General features: G+C 34.4%; 1 protein-coding gene across 6 annotated transcripts in view; it reads left to right on the top strand.

The window, feature by feature from the left end:
- Positions 1-15,898, top strand: part of DMXL1 (Dmx like 1) — a 133,100-nt gene that overhangs the window by 98,241 nt on the left and 18,961 nt on the right. For 5 of the 6 annotated variants that reach the window (XM_070374101.1, XM_070374102.1, XM_014476728.2 and 2 more), the window contains 5 exons: positions 3,034-3,155; positions 3,520-3,661; positions 7,219-7,279; positions 11,715-11,842; positions 15,773-15,865. In XM_070374101.1, coding sequence (XP_070230202.1) covers positions 3,034-3,155; positions 3,520-3,661; positions 7,219-7,279; positions 11,715-11,842; positions 15,773-15,865 — 546 coding nt within the window. The remainder of the gene's footprint in view (positions 1-3,033; positions 3,156-3,519; positions 3,662-7,218; positions 7,280-11,714; positions 11,843-15,772; positions 15,866-15,898) is intronic. The other variant, XM_070374103.1, reaches the window with a different exon arrangement.

Raw genomic sequence — 15,898 nt, 5'->3', positions numbered from 1 at the left:
GTTGCCTTGAGAATAATTGTATTTTATTTTTATTTTTCTGCCATGCAGCGGGGCATGTGGGATATTAGTTCCCTGTTTAGGGATCGAACTCACACCCCCTTGCAGTGGAAGCATGGCATCTTAACCACTGGACCACCAGGGAAGTTCCCTGCCTTTACAGTTTATACAACACATCCAATTAATCCAAAGAAAATGTTTTCTGTCTTTCTTATATGAATATGTTGAATGTGATTCTTAGATCAAAATTAAGCTTAAATGTGACTCACAGAAAGTCTTCCTCTTTAACTTTTAGCTATAATAGCTGCCCAACTAGAGTGTTTGCTTTGTATCCCTTACCCTTCTACTCAGCATCCTCCATAGAGGTGTCTATAAGCTACTTACAGAAGAGGTAGCCTTAGGTACAGTGGTCCACGGTTGAAATTTGTCTTAGCCCTTTCCCCTCCTATCTCGCCTAACTGCATTACTAAAAAATGTATAAAAACTTCTAGTTGCTCATTTCCTTTTACTACCAATAACCTAAAGGATATACATATCTAGATATGTGTGTGTATATATATCAGTTCAGTTCAGCCACTCAGTGATGTCCGACTCTTTGCGACCCCATGGACTGCAGCACTCCAGGCCTCCCTGTCCATCACCAACTCCCGGAATTTACTCAAACTCAGGTCCATTGAGTTGGTGATGCCATCCAACCATCTCATCCTCTGTTGTCCCCTTCTCCTCCTGCCTTCGAGAGAGAGAGAGAGAGAGAGAGAGAGAGAGAGGGAGATACACACACACACACACACTCACACTTTTTCATGTATTCATAACTTTAAAATATTATTTAGATCATATCCTATGGCATTACCCATTCAATAATCATTCATCAATTGGTTCTTCATCGTCCTATGCTTGTCTGTCTTGTCTTTGATTTCATCTAGATAGTTCCTTTGTCATTCTTTCCTCATCTTTTCCTGGGTTCCTTGTCTCATTTCCTCATACGACACTCCTGATTAATGACTAGTTCTGTTCATAGCAGGCAAGTTTGGAATTAGCCAGGCAGTTCTTATGATGTGCTATTTATATATTAGGATATATACATGTGAAATACAAATATAAAGTTATTATCTATACACAAATAGTACCTTCCTTATCCTGAAGAAAATAAGATTTTAATATTTTGTGTTATAAAACAAACTAGCTTTTTTCTCTTATTTGAATTGATATAACTAGTTGAACAGTCATCCTCACAATAATAATACAAAGTCTTCTGTTGACTTTGTAAGAGTGTACTTGTTTAGTTTTTATTTCTCCAGTTATTTTGTTGAATTTTTACATCTTTGCTGAATTTGTAGCTAAGAAATAATATCTTTTGCTTTAAATTGCAGTAATTAAAAATGCTGATAACATTGAACTTTTCCTTATTTGTGTAGTTGTGGATTATCTGTTTCAAGCATTGTGAAGGATCTGAGATACTCCCCTGCATTCAGTGTAACAAGTTAGCTTTCACAGTTTAATGGATACTATTAGAAGACACAAGACTCCAGGACCAGAGACAAAGTATAGTTTATTACTAACAGCAAAAGCAAAAGCTAGAACTTTAGCATTTTTGCTCTGGTTCCCTAAGGTGCAATTCCCAGTGACAGCAAGAGGGCTAGATGATACCCAAACAAAATGTATTGCCTTACAGGTGGAGAACAGTGAGTTCAGGAAACCCAGATCTTTTCTAATGGACAGTAAGCATATCTGCCTTTTGATCTGGAGGGAGAGACTATGGCTATATAGGCATCCTGATAATAATACTGTGAAACAAAGACAGTCATTGACTAACTCACAAGACACACAGAAGTAGAGAGTCACATGGAGAATTACCTTCCAGCAGTGTAGTTAATTTCCTTTTTTTCCACGTATCTCTGGAGTCTCAGTTTTTTCAGTCTGTTTTCTCAGTCTCAGTTTGTATTAGAATTTTGCATAATTGACATATTAGTCCTGTTTTCTCTTTGCTATCAATAATCTTCCTTTTTTTCTTTAAAGATACACATTTTAAATTTGTAGATGTTGAAATTTATTTATCATTTAATCTGACCAACTTTTCACTGATGATTTTTTTCTGAAATACTTACTTCATCACCTTTGCTTGGTGAGTGAAGTGGGTGAAGTCGCTTAGTCGTGTCCGACTCTTTGCGACCCCGTGGACTGTGGCCCACCAGGCTCCTCCGTCCATGCGATTCTCCAGGCAAGAATACTGGAGTGGATTGTCATTTCCTTCTCCAGGGAATTTTCCCAACCCAGGGATCAAACTCAGGTCTCCTGCATTGCAGGCAGACGCTTTAACCTCTGAGCCACCAGGGAAGCCCTGAAAAAGTGAAAGTTGCTCAGTCGTATCCGACTCTTTGCAATCCCGTGGACTATACAGTCCACAGAATTGTCCAGGCCAGAATACTGGAGTGGGTAGCTTTTCCCTTCTCCAGGGAATCTTCCCATCCAGGGACTGAACCCACGTCTCCCACATTGCAGGCGGATTCTTTACTAACTGAGCCACAAGACCCCTTTCCAAATTCTGTTTGTATTGCCTAAGATTGAAAGGCTTTAGGAGAAAGCAATACCATCCTATTTGAATAATCCACCATTATTTCTTCAGTTTGAAGTTCTTATCTCCCTTACCTTTGTTTACCTTCCAGGGCTCCTATATTTTTCAATATCTCACTTCACATTTCTGAACTGTGCAAATTTTAGGGAGATAGTACCATTCTAGTAGACTAGAGAGAGAGTGCTACTGGCTAAAGAAATGAAGTGGCACTTGCATTTCCATTTGTAGCTGGCCTTCTGCTGAATGCTGTGAAATTCTCAAAATATAAACATATCTCCAAGCTCATCCTGATGGTTATCTCAGTCAAAGTTTATTAAAATATTTATTTGTGAAAATAATATTTATTCTATACCTAAAGTTATCATTTCTAGAGGCTGTTTTGTAGTCTCCATTTTCAAAAGTAGCCCATATACACATTATGCTTTTTTTATTTAAAAATTATTATATGATTTATTTTTCAGGCAAATAGAAACTGCATAGCAATTGCTTCGAGCCATGATGTTCAAGAACTAGATGTTTCTGGAATTCTGGCTACACAGATCTATACTTGGGTAGATGATGATGTAGAAATGGAAACCAAAGGGTACCCTTTTACTTTGTTTTTAAATGGTGATATTGCAGTATGAATGATGATATCCACAGAACTGTACCTTTCAAGTTATTTTTTAAAGGAATATTCCTAGATTGTAAGCAAAATGGAAGTTGATATGCTAAAGAATAAACAAGTGGGATGGCTGGAACTTTAAAAAAGTGGGTTGAGGGTTGGGAGGGAATAAGAGAAGGGATCTGAAAATGTTCATGCATGGAATTATTGTCTGTGAGTTAGAAGTTGAGCTGAAGAAAATTAATTTTAAAGAGAAATGCAAAGTCATATGTTAGAGCTTTCAGGTATAACAAGAAATGAAGACCTGATGGGTTGTTTTATTCTGGCTGACATTCCTTTGCAGATCAGAAGATTTCTTGGTTATACATGCTCGTGATGATTTAACAGCTGTGCAAGGTACAACCCCATACACACATAGCAATCCTGGTACTCCAATTAACATGCCATGGCTTGGTAGTACACAGACTGGCAGAGGAGCATCTGTGGTATGTAAAGTTAAAAATGTTTGTGTATAAATGTCCGCTTTTCCCCTCTAAATTAATAAGATAAAGGATGATGTAAATGTTTTTAAAAATTTTAATTTTTGTAGTAAGTCATATACTTTTTGGAAATTCTGATTTTTTTATTTGAAGAATAATAGGTTTTCATTTGATAACAAAAATTATTTTAAATAAATGGAAATACAAAGAGCTGTATTTTAAATAATAATTATTTGAAACTTACTGTTCCAAATTAGGCCTCAGCAAACCACATGCTGTGGGTCAGATCCTGCCTACCACCTGTTTTTGTGTCAACATGCTAAGAATGTATATTTTTAAGCCATTAAAAAAATCAAAATAAATATGGTATTTTGCGACACATGAAAATTACATGAAATATAGATTTTATTGTGTATAAATAAAGTTTTATTAGAACATAGCCACACATTTTTTTAGTATTTTGTTTATGGATGCTTTCACATTACAATGGTAAGACTGAGTATCTGAGACAGAGACTATATGCCCATAAAGTACCAAACATTTATTTATCTAGTTCTTTTCAAAAAAGATTTGCCAATTCCTAACTTAGATAATAATTTTAAATGGTTATCAACTAACAACTCTTAGTTGATCCTGAGACAAATATATTCTTCTTTTCATGAAAAAAAATGATACAAATTTTTTAAAAACTTAAGCAAAATATAATATGCAGATGAACTGAAAAAGTATTTTTCTGTAGTAATGGAGGATTTTCTTGAGCCCTGATTACCTAGGATGTGATCCATAGCTGTATCTACATGAGTATAGAAATCGATACACAGAACCAAAGAAACCCAGCACCAGCAATTTTTCGGTGACTTGCTAGGTGGTAGGTGTTTTTTTTTTCCCACAGTTCCTTAAGTCCTGTAGAATTCTGTCTTTGCCCCCCCCACCCAATTTTTTTTTACCGATTAGTGAAGATAATTCTTTAAATAAAGCTTGATTATCTTTAATAATACCTGATAATATTTCATACTTAATGCAGTTCCTTTACCAATCATATAACCTTATTATTGTTTGAGATATCTGTTGTAGCTGTTACATTACTCCACTTAACTGTTCTTTAGATGTAGCTTGAGATCAAGAAAGGTCAAGGAATTTAACTCAGGTCACTGTCTCCAATTTGTGGTAGAGCTTCTGTTAAAGCCCTCTATTCCTCTTCACTCATTGACTTCATGGAGAACTGTTTTAAGTATTGAATTGAAGAATATGAAAAACAGTCTAGTGATTATGCAAAAGAAAAGACTTGGTCATTAATAGTTAATTTTTTCCAGTGGACAGATGCATTGAAATTCACTTGTAAAACTAATCTTTTAAAGGAGAACTTAGAATATACAAATATATTAAAAGAAATAATAAGCATTTTTTTCCAGCTCTATTTTCAGAGAATATAATACAATTCTTCCTGTCACAGTTTTCTTTCTGATCTCTGCTTCTACAACTGCTCCCTCTGTCTGTTACACAGCAGGCAGAGTTTCTCTTTTCTAAAACATCATTCAGGTTATCACTCCCATGCTTAAAACTAGGATTTCCCAGCACTGCTTTAAAACAAGTCCTTCACATGGCCCCTAAGGTCCTGTGTGTCTTAAACTCAGCCAGCCTCTGCAGCAGCATCTCCCTTTTTTCCCCACTGGATTCTCTTTGCTCTCTCTAGTTGCAGTGACCTTCTTTCTACCACTTGAACACATCAGATTTAGAGCCTCTGCCTTGTTCTCTACTTACAATATTTGCTGTTTACCATTCAGATCTCAACTCAGATTCCCAGAAATTTCTCTTGTTTCCCTAGCAAAGGTATCTGTTCCTCCCTCCTCTACTCCCAGTTATCCTATTTTCTCATTTGATCGTCATATTATCCCATTTTATCATCTTTATAGCTTTTATCAATTTATAAATTATCTATTTATTATTATTTGGTTGTATTTTTTTATACCCTTCTGAATGTAAGCTCTTTGAGAGTTTATTATATGCCTACTTTATACACACTGATGATCTCTAAGTAGAGTGTGCTTAACATTTAGTCGATGCTCAGAAAATATTTGCTTATTCTCCAGAGCATTTTTATATGGAAATTTACCTTTGTCATTCCTCTTAGGACTGAATTTTCTTCCTATTTAAATGTTAAAACATCTTTTTAGTTGGTGTCATTGTGGTTTGTAAACATAAGTATTGGGATTACCCTACTCCATCCTCAGGAAAAAGACACCAATATAATAAGGTGAAAGTGAAAGTGAAGTTGCTCAGTCGTGTCCGACTCTTTGTGACCCCATGGATTGTAGCCTACCAGGCTCCTCTGTCCATGGGATTTTCCAGGCAATAGTACTGGAGTGGATTGCCATTTCCTTCTCCAGGGGATCTTCCCGACCCAGGAATCGAACCCGGGTCTCCTGCATTGTAGACAGACGCTTTACTGTCTGAGTCACATAATAATAATATAAGGTGGTTCCTTTTAAATAGATCTTCTAAAATAATCAGTGATTTCTTTCCCTTGTACTAGTCTGCATATGCTTTCAGAAACTTAACTCTTTGTATTTTTTATTCATGATTTTCCTTTCTTTGATACTCTTACTAGGGAAAAAAAAATAATTAAAAGAAAAATCAAGAATCTTTAGGCTGTTTTTTTTAATTGAGACTAGAGATTTAAACATGTTTACTAAACAGAAATAACATTCAGCAGGCTTTCAGTTTTTGTGGGTAGAGAATTTGATCAGATATTTTCTAGTCCTATTATTTTATTAAATTATGCATAGTAATGAAAAGGAATACTAGTTAGGACCAATTTCTGCTCTTTTGGAGTATAGCTGTATCCAAACATGTCTTTCAGTGTTTCTGTTCCTCCCTGATTCTGCTGACCTAGTTCTGTCCCTCCCTATTACATCCGCACTTTACTTATGGCTTTGGGCTAATTAAACAATTTAAAATCCAAAAGAACAATAACAACAAAAAAATGTACATGAGACTGGTGCTACAAACTTAGGATAATCTATAACTTTAGTTACAGTCTATAAGTAGGATATATCCTGTAAATTAAAATTATCCCTTTAATTTCAAGTACTTAGTTTACTCTTGTTTGACAGGCTACTTAAACCATTCAAAGCATAATTTTAAAATGGGTGAATAAGTAGTTCCAAACTATCAGTTAAAAATTTATACAGTTTTCTGTTTACCTTTTTTTTTTTTTTTCACATGCTTCTGCCTGTCTTTTTAACCTTATCCTATTCAGGATTATTCCAATAAATTTAATGGGATCAGAAAAGAATTGGCAAGAAAGGAGGTAAGACTAAATTCTTGAGGTGAATTTGTTCTTAGATCCTAGGCAACGATGCAGAAAATGTATGTACACTTAAAATGTTAGCTGAGCTGTTAAAAATTTTATTTCTGTTATCATATTTAGAATTTTTAGCACCCATTATGATAGTTATGGAATCACACAAAAAGAAATGTTACTTGAATTTCCTGTCACAGTATAAAATTTTAATGCTACTTTTTATTAAAAGTGTAAAAGAATGATTTTTCTTTGTTAACAGATGATTAAGAAAGCCATTAATAATGTCAGAAGAATGACTTCTCATCCAACTCTTCCTTACTGTAAGTTGATAATAAGCCATTATTGTAAAGAATTTAAAGGAAAATTCTAGTATCAATCAAAAGTAGTCAACATTTTTTTTTAATTTTTTGTTGAGAATGTTTGCTAGCAAGTAAAATCACCTCAAAATTGAGTAAAAATAGAGAAAGTAATTTTCCTGAATTAATAAAGACTAACTTAATGTGTAAATTTTTAGCATTTTTGCTGCATATTTCTTAGCACATTTTATTTTTGAGCATTCTGTACTCTTCATAGTGTTAAATTGTAGCTGACAATTATTGTTTTAATACTTGGATCACTCTCATCTTTTATTATATAGACCAGAACCATATCTTGGTCATTTAGAGCCTCATCATAATCAGTTTGTATTTTTTTTTAATATTTATCAGTTTATCTTTTATCAGATACACTAATAGTAAGTATAGGAAATGGTTATACATTCTAAGGCAGGATATATTTACTTTCAGTTAATCTTCCTAGGAATCTCAAAAGTTTTTCTTCCTTTAACAAAGAACTTAATTAATGGGGAATTATTGGAAGTATTGAAGCAGAAATAATAATAGAGGCAACTTTAAAATTAACTGTTGGGTTGGAATCAGTATTCATATTGGCATGTGAACATTTCAAGTTTTTTTTAATAAGATTTTTAAGTTGTGCCCTTCATCAAGTTGTCCTACCACACAGTAACAAAAAACAGTAAAAATAGTGCATGTTAATTAAAAGATACTCATGTCCCTCCAATTTAATAACTATAAAAAATTGTACCACCTTTTTTATGAGAAATATTCCGATAAAATACAAATGACAAAACCAAAGTTCTTTTTTACTTAATGATCACAAGTGCTGTAAGCATGTGTTATCAAAGTTGTATACCGATGTCTAATAAAAGATGAATAGGTAGCTTCTGTTACTTATGCTAGAGATATAAAATAATACTGAAAACTTTAGTCAATTTTTCACTATGTTGAATTTATTCAATGCTAGAAGTATATGTTTTCTATCCACAAGTCTAATGTAAAGCATGAACTAAAAACAATCATGAGATTGTTTAGAGAGGAAGGAGTCAAAGGTGTTTTATATATAAAGTGTAGATAATATGAATCCCACAGCAAGAAAATTTGGCAGTGCTTAAAACCTATCCTTACTCTTTGCAGTAGGGTTTAGAAGTTTCCTGAAATATTGAAGGGATTTCATTATATTTCAGCCCTAAAGCATGTGTGATGACAATTGACTAGTTTATGAATAGGCTCTGCCTCAAGCCCATAGATTTAAATAAAATAATTACTGGATTCAAAGACAATTAATGGACTTATTTTCATAGTTCTTAGGTAGTATCATGTAACTTCTGTCTTGGGATAAGTACTTTCTCCAGAGAACTACTGTAACTGACAGATAAGAGAGTTGAAAAATTAAATGCTAACTAATCACTGACATATTTTTTACAGTATATTGTTTCATATCATGAATAAGTCTCACAGATAGTAATTTAGTTCAACAGTGGGCTCCTTTCATGAACTGGAAAAATTTTGAAATGAGTTTTTTATTTATTTTTAAAATTTTTTTGTAGTTTTTTTTTTTTGTCATGCTGTGTCCTTGTTGCTGCTTGAGCTTTTTTCATTGCAGTGTATGGCTTCCAATTGCAGTGGTTTCTCTTGTTGTGGAACACAGGCTCTAGGGATCATGGACTTCAGTAGTTTTGATGCATGGGCTCAGTGGTTGTGGGTCCCCCGCTCTAGAGCACAGGCTCAGTAGTTGTGGTGCTCGGGCTAAGGTACTCTGTGGCATGTGGGATCTTCCCGAACCAGAGATTGAACCCATGTCTCCTGCATTGGCAGGTGAGTTCTTTGCCATTGAACCACCAGGGAAGCCCTGAAATAGGTTTTCTTAAAAATTTGACTGAATTGCTGATACCTCAAAACAGTTCCTTTCTTCCTTGGAACAGATTTTTAAAAGATCTTAGTCATTATAAACCAATACTTTTGGACTTAAGGAAAATTTTATAGAAGTTAATCTGATGAGTTGAAATAGAAAGGTAAGTCTTAAAAAGAAAGTTCCACTTAAAAAAAAATAATGAGTATGTTAAAAAATTTAAGGTTGCATTTAACTCTTTCAACACTGATATAGCATAACACTCTCCAGTTACTAAGGAGGGATATTTACTCAGACAACTTGGTTATAGGAACCTTTTGGTTTTTTTTTAACTTTATAAAGTTTTAAGAGAGTATTTCATTTTCATGTAAGCTACTAATAGGGATTTTTCCAAATAGATGAAAACCATGAATAATAGAAACATTTGAATGATTTTTGTTGTTTTTTTAAATTTTATTTTATTTTTTAACTTTACAATATTGTATTGGTTTTGCCATATATCAACATGAATCCGCCACAGGTATACACATGTTCCCCATCCTGAATCCTCCTCCCTCCTCCCTCCCTGTACCATCCCTCTGGGTCATTCCAGTGCACCAGCCCCAAGCATCCAGTATCGTGCATCGAACCTGGACTGGTGACTCGTTTCATATATGATATTATACATGTTTCAATGGCATTCTCCCAAATCATCCCACCCTCTCTCTCTCCCACAGAGTCCAAAAGACTGTTATATACATCATTGTCTCTTTTGCTGTCTTGTATACAGGGTTATTGTTACCATCTTTCTAAATTCCATATATATGCGTTAGTATACTGTATTGGTGTTTTTCTTTCTGGCTTACTTCACTCTGTATAATAGGCTCCAGTTTCATCCACCTCATTAGAACTGATTCAGTGATTTTTGTTAATGCATCTAGTCCAATTTATGTTTGTGATTAAGCTAGACAAAACTATAGGGGGGAGGGGAATACAGTTAACATCCCTCGTTGTTGTTGTTCAGTCACTAAGTCATGTCCGACTCTGCAATCACATGAACTGCAGCACACCAGGTTTCCCTGTCCTTCACTATTTCCTAGAGTTTGTTCAAACTCAGGTCCATCGGGTCCGTGGTGCCATCCAACCGACTCATCCTATGTTGCCCCCCGCACCGCACCACCTTCTCCTCCTGCCTTCATTCTTTCCCGGCATCAAGGTCTTTTCCAGTGAGTCAGCTCTTCACATCAGGTGGCCCTACTACTAACATTCCTAGTCACAAGAAATTGTACTCACTCTTGCATCCCAGCCCAGTGTTAAAATATACCAAAACAGTTGAAGTTCCTTTATTTTAAGTACTTGGAAAGGAAGGAAGGAAAGTTAACTCATATATGACTAGAAATGTGCTAGATGCTTTATGTACATTAATATAATTTTTCACTACCTCTGTACCGTATTCTTAATGTCAGTTTAGCCCTGTATGTTAGGTATATTTCTGAATGATTTATATAAATTATCTCATTTACTTCTCAGAACTGTACAGTAACTTATATATCATTAATGATATATATCATTATGGGGTGACTTATATATCTTTTTGGCTTCCCTGGTGGCTCAGATGGTAAAGAATCTGCCTGCAATGCAGGAGACCTGGGTTCAATCCCTGGATTAGAAAGTTCCCCTGGAGAAGGAAATAGCAACCCACTCCAGTATTCTCACCTGGAGAATCCCCATGTACAGAGGAGGGTGGAGGGCTACAGTCCATGGGGTCACAAAGAGTCGGACTCAGCTGAGCAACTAACACTTTCACTTTCATATACCTTTTACAAGAAGAAAATAGAGCAGGGGGATTATGTAAGATTCTAGTAACATACAATCAGGAAATGATAAAGCAAAGAAGTAATAACATTTAGTTTGTTCATATTCCTTAGTGAAATGGATACTGTATTTGAGTATTAGATCAATCATAATAAAATTATTAGAAATGATTATTTAGCATGACTTTCAAGACCTTCTCCAATCATTTTGTCAGAGAAAAATGCAGGTATTTAAACATTATTTGTATGACTGATAAGAATTGAATGTTTGTAATCCCGAGATCATCTTTTTAATACAGTTGACTTGAAATATTGTGTTTGTCTCGGGTTTACAACAGTGATTCAGTACTTTTATACATTGAAAAATGATTACCATAAGTCCAGTTACTATCTGTCACCATACAAAGTTAAATAATCCTGAGACTCTAACTCTTTATCATGAACATTATCTACTAAATGTTATTAAAACTTAATTGAGATAATTTCAAAAGAAAATAGTTTATAGAGATCTGATTCAATTGCTTCTGTTGTTTTGTGTAAGGATATGTTCTTAGATGAAAGAACCTTATGTAATTATCTGTTTTTAAGATTGAGAGTATTCAAGTGAAGTTTCATACAAAGGTGAATTCATCTAAATCGACTATGACTCATTTCTTAGGTATTTCTTCCATATTTTCACATTGGATTAAAAAATAAATTTGCCAAAGATTCCTGAAATAAATTTGCCAAAGATTCCTGAAATAAATTTGTAGTTTTTTTCCCTCTCATAATGCAGATCTGACAGGAGCTCAAGATGGAAGTGTCAGAATGTTCGAATGGGGCCATTCTCAACAAATAACCTGTTTCCGCTCTGGTGGCAATTCAAGAGTTACAAGAATGAGATTTAACTATCAAGGAAATAAGGTAATATTTAAAAGTGTAAATGGGGTAATGGTTTGATTTTGTTAAAGATTTATGAATATTTCTTATTTGGGCTTCTGAAAAGAACAGTTCACTTATCTACTGGTGAAGTATTAATCCATCTGTATGAATTCTTTTCAAAGAAATTCCTTTCAAAACTTAAATTTACTTGGTTTTTGCTGTAAATACATTATATACATGTCCATCAAAATTCTTTTATGTGATGCTTAAGGACCAAGTGATTGTAGGACCATCTTCTAAATACTTCTGCTTTCTTTATCCTCTGGAACCTACTCAAAATATGGTCAGGTACCAAATAGTAGGTAACATCTGAGAGCCTATTAGAAATGCAGATTATTGACTCCAGACCTATCAAATCACCATCTGTTTTTTAGCCAGATGCTCCTGTGATTTGTACAAAACATTGAAGTTTGAGGAACACCTGCTCTAGAACAGGATGTTGGCAAACTATGGCCTAGACCACCTATTTTGTAAATAAAGTTTTATTTGAACACAGCTAACCAATTCATTATTTGTTTTCCATGATTATTTTCTCAGTACAGCAACAGAGTTCAGGGGAACAAAGACTTTATACCTGGCAAGCCGTATTTATTCTATGGGCCTTTTAATAAAAATGCCAACTTGGCTCTTACTGTCTTCACTTCCTGTAATCTTCCTTCCTAAAACTGTCTCTCTCTTCCCCTCTGTCTTACTAGCACTACAAACAGCTACTAAAGGGGAAATCAGCCTTCTTTTTGTCTTTATGACCATGCTACACTAAAAACATTCACATGGGCCCTTGCTGATAGTACATCTTGCCTTTCATTTTCTGTCAGCCTCCAAACCTTCCACCATCCTCACATGTTACTTGTATCATGGTGTGCTGCACCCTTTTTGCTTACATCATTTATTAGTTGGCTTTTAGCATTTCACTAAAGTCAACAATTTTTTCATGTATTTATGAAACAGAATTGAGAGCGTATAATTTCTTAAGAGTAATTAGCAACATTCTTTGCTCCTTAATGGGAAATTAAAAGAATTTAATCGAGAAACCTTTTATCTAGAAACATGAGCATATAAGAATATCATTTGTATACTCATGTTTTTCCATTGTGTCAGTGTTATATTGTTCCTAACTAATCTCTCTAATGCATCCTTCATGTTGCCAACAAAGTTATGTAACAAATAGCATAGGGAGTTCCCTAGCTGTCCAGTGGTTAGGACTCTGTGCTTTCACTGCTAGGGCCCAAGTTCGATCCCTGGTCAGAGAACTAAGATCCCACAAGCCTTGCAACATGGCCAAAAAAGATAAAAAAGGAAAAAAAAATAGCATTATATATATACACTATAGATGAAATCATGTTGTCCTTTTCAAGAACCCACAGTCTCCTCATTGTATCTAAAAGTCCATATTCTTAAGTGTGGCATTCAAGTCCTTCTACACTCAGAGTTATTTTATAGATTTTACATTCTGACTGACCCAGATTTGATCCCTGGGTGGGGAAGATCCCTTGGAGAAGGGAATGGCTACCCACTCCAGTATTCTTGCCAAGAGAATTTCATGGAAAGAAGAGCCTGGTGGGCTACCGTCCATGGGGTTGTAAAGAGTGGGACACAACTGAGTGACTAACACAACAATATGCTCCTATATAGGCCTTTTTAAGGCACAACAAACTCTTCTTTATTATCTGCCCAGGTATCTTTAACAGGCAGTCAGCTTACTGTTAATTCACCTTTGCCATGATGGTACCCCAAAGCACAACACCCTAGCATGCTATCTCCCTTAGGGAAGGCTGCTGGAATAAATGGAACAGATAACTCATGCTACTTCACATTTTGTCAGGAGTCATTGGACATTGCAGAAAAACCAGGAGATAAAAGGGAGCATTTAGCAGGGAAAAAATGACCTGTGAGGAATGATTCCTCAGATTCAGGAAGATCTTACACTGTAAAACAAGAACAGGATTCTATGAACCAAAGGCAGTAGAACAGTAAAGAAGTTTTAGAAATTAAAAACATGCAATTCCCCAAAATTAGGAGAGTAGAGGAACTACTGATTACAAGGACTGAATAGCAGAATGGAAGTACTTGAAAATAAAATTTGTGACTGGGAAGTATAAATCAGGAATTTATCCTATCATGAAAAAACCCAAGAAGTAAATTGAGACAAAGATCCAGGAAAATGCATAGAAGACCTTTAAAAGCTATAGCAGAAGAAGAAAAAGAAAAGTGATTTAAAGAGGAAACGTTGTATTAAAAGGAGTAATAAAAATTTCCCCATAGCAAAAAATGGATTTTTAGAAAAAGAAGGGCCTACCAAATACTAGACCAGAAGTAATGAGAAGCAACACATGCCTCAGCACAGCCTGATTATTTGACTTTTGTTTTTTAATTGAAGGATAAAGAGAGCTTCTGGAAGGAGTAGGGGTAAAAATGTTTACCTACAACCTCTCCACCTTCCTATCTAAAATAATGACATTTGCCTCCTTAAAAATAGAGGTTACGAATAGACAATAGAACAGTATTCACAGAATTCTGATGGATAAGGAATGGGGCCAATGTCTGTCCTAACTCATGCAAATTTAATGGCAAAACAGACACATTTTTAAGTATGCAGAGAATTAGCACATTCCATATACCCTTTCTGAAAAACGTACCTAAACTTACTCCATAAAACATAGAATAAACCACAGAAAGGATAAGCCCTGGAAAAATAGCTGTAAAAAAACACAGTAAACAATGGGTTAATATTCCTACTGTTAGCCCTGTCAGTCAATTTTGTAAAAAGACAATGAAGACAACAAAGAATGTGAACAGTTGACCAAAAAACAGACAGAACCCTATTCATGATCAATAACCCTCACTAATAACTGAAAAAATGAACATTAAAATGAGGCTTTTCTGTTAATTGACAAATAGTAAAATTTTGTAGGATGCAGTGTTGACTAAGGTGTAAGGAAAAATGGGTGTGTAAATTGATTTGCCACTTAGGATTTAATTTTGGCTTCACCTACCAATTTTAAATGATGCCCTTTGACAAATTTTTTTTCTTATTGGATATCTGTCCTATATAAATACTCAGAGGTATATATGCAAGAATGTTCAAAGCAGCATTTTTAATATAGGAAAAAGTGGAAATTCTATAGAGAAAAGCTTTTTAAAAAAATTACAATACGACTATACAGTGTAATACTACACAGCACAAGAAAGAGGTAAATTTATATCTACCAATGTGGAAAAATGGCTGTAATAATTAAAAAGTATAATTGTAAAACTGTATATTATTATCTTAATATCATTTTAAAAATCTTATATGTACGAGTGTTTGAATAGTCTTAGAATAAATCTGAATGAAAACACATTAGATTATTAATGATTGTTATATCTGTAGATGGGAGAAGCCTGGAGTCAAAATTAAACATTTAAGATCTGTATCTTGTACTCCCTTACTGGATTATTTTATCATCTTTCCAATCAAAATGCTCTGAGTTTCCATCAAGAATTCTTTTAGTATAATAAATTTTGTTTCATTTTACTTTATACTGTTGTTTACACGTTTTCCTTATTTTATATTTCTGGAATCTTTTTCAAAATGAACCGTTTTTTATCTTGTATATACTAAAATTTTGTCACATGTCTTAATGTATAAATCCAGTATCCCATTTTTGGAGTACCTACAGAGAATATACAGACTAGGCTGTTGGTTAGTATAATAAATTGGGGGTCTGATGTTAGTTTACTTTTCTCTGCCCTAGAAGTTTTTAAAGCAGTAGCTAAATGTTTATCTGGACTAGATCCATGCATAGGTGAAATGAGAAGTCAAACAATTTATGACTCAGATGTTTAAGGTTTACAATATGAGATTCACAGTGAGGGTAAAGGTAAATATGTGCTTTTTATTTGTACTAAACGCTCAATTTTTTTTCTCTTAAGTTTGGAATAGTTGACGCTGATGGATATTTAAGTTTGTATCAAACAAACTGGAAATGTTGTCCAGTTACTGGAAGTATGCCTAAGCCATACCTGGTAAGCCAAGATTTCCTACCTTTAAAATTTTTT

The sequence above is a fragment of the Bos mutus genome, chromosome 7, assembly GCF_027580195.1.
Source record: "Bos mutus isolate GX-2022 chromosome 7, NWIPB_WYAK_1.1, whole genome shotgun sequence".
Classification (NCBI taxonomy): domain Eukaryota; kingdom Metazoa; phylum Chordata; class Mammalia; order Artiodactyla; family Bovidae; genus Bos; species Bos mutus.
The sequence above is the reverse complement of the archived record's forward strand: the minus strand, read 5'-3'. Positions and strand labels throughout refer to the sequence as shown.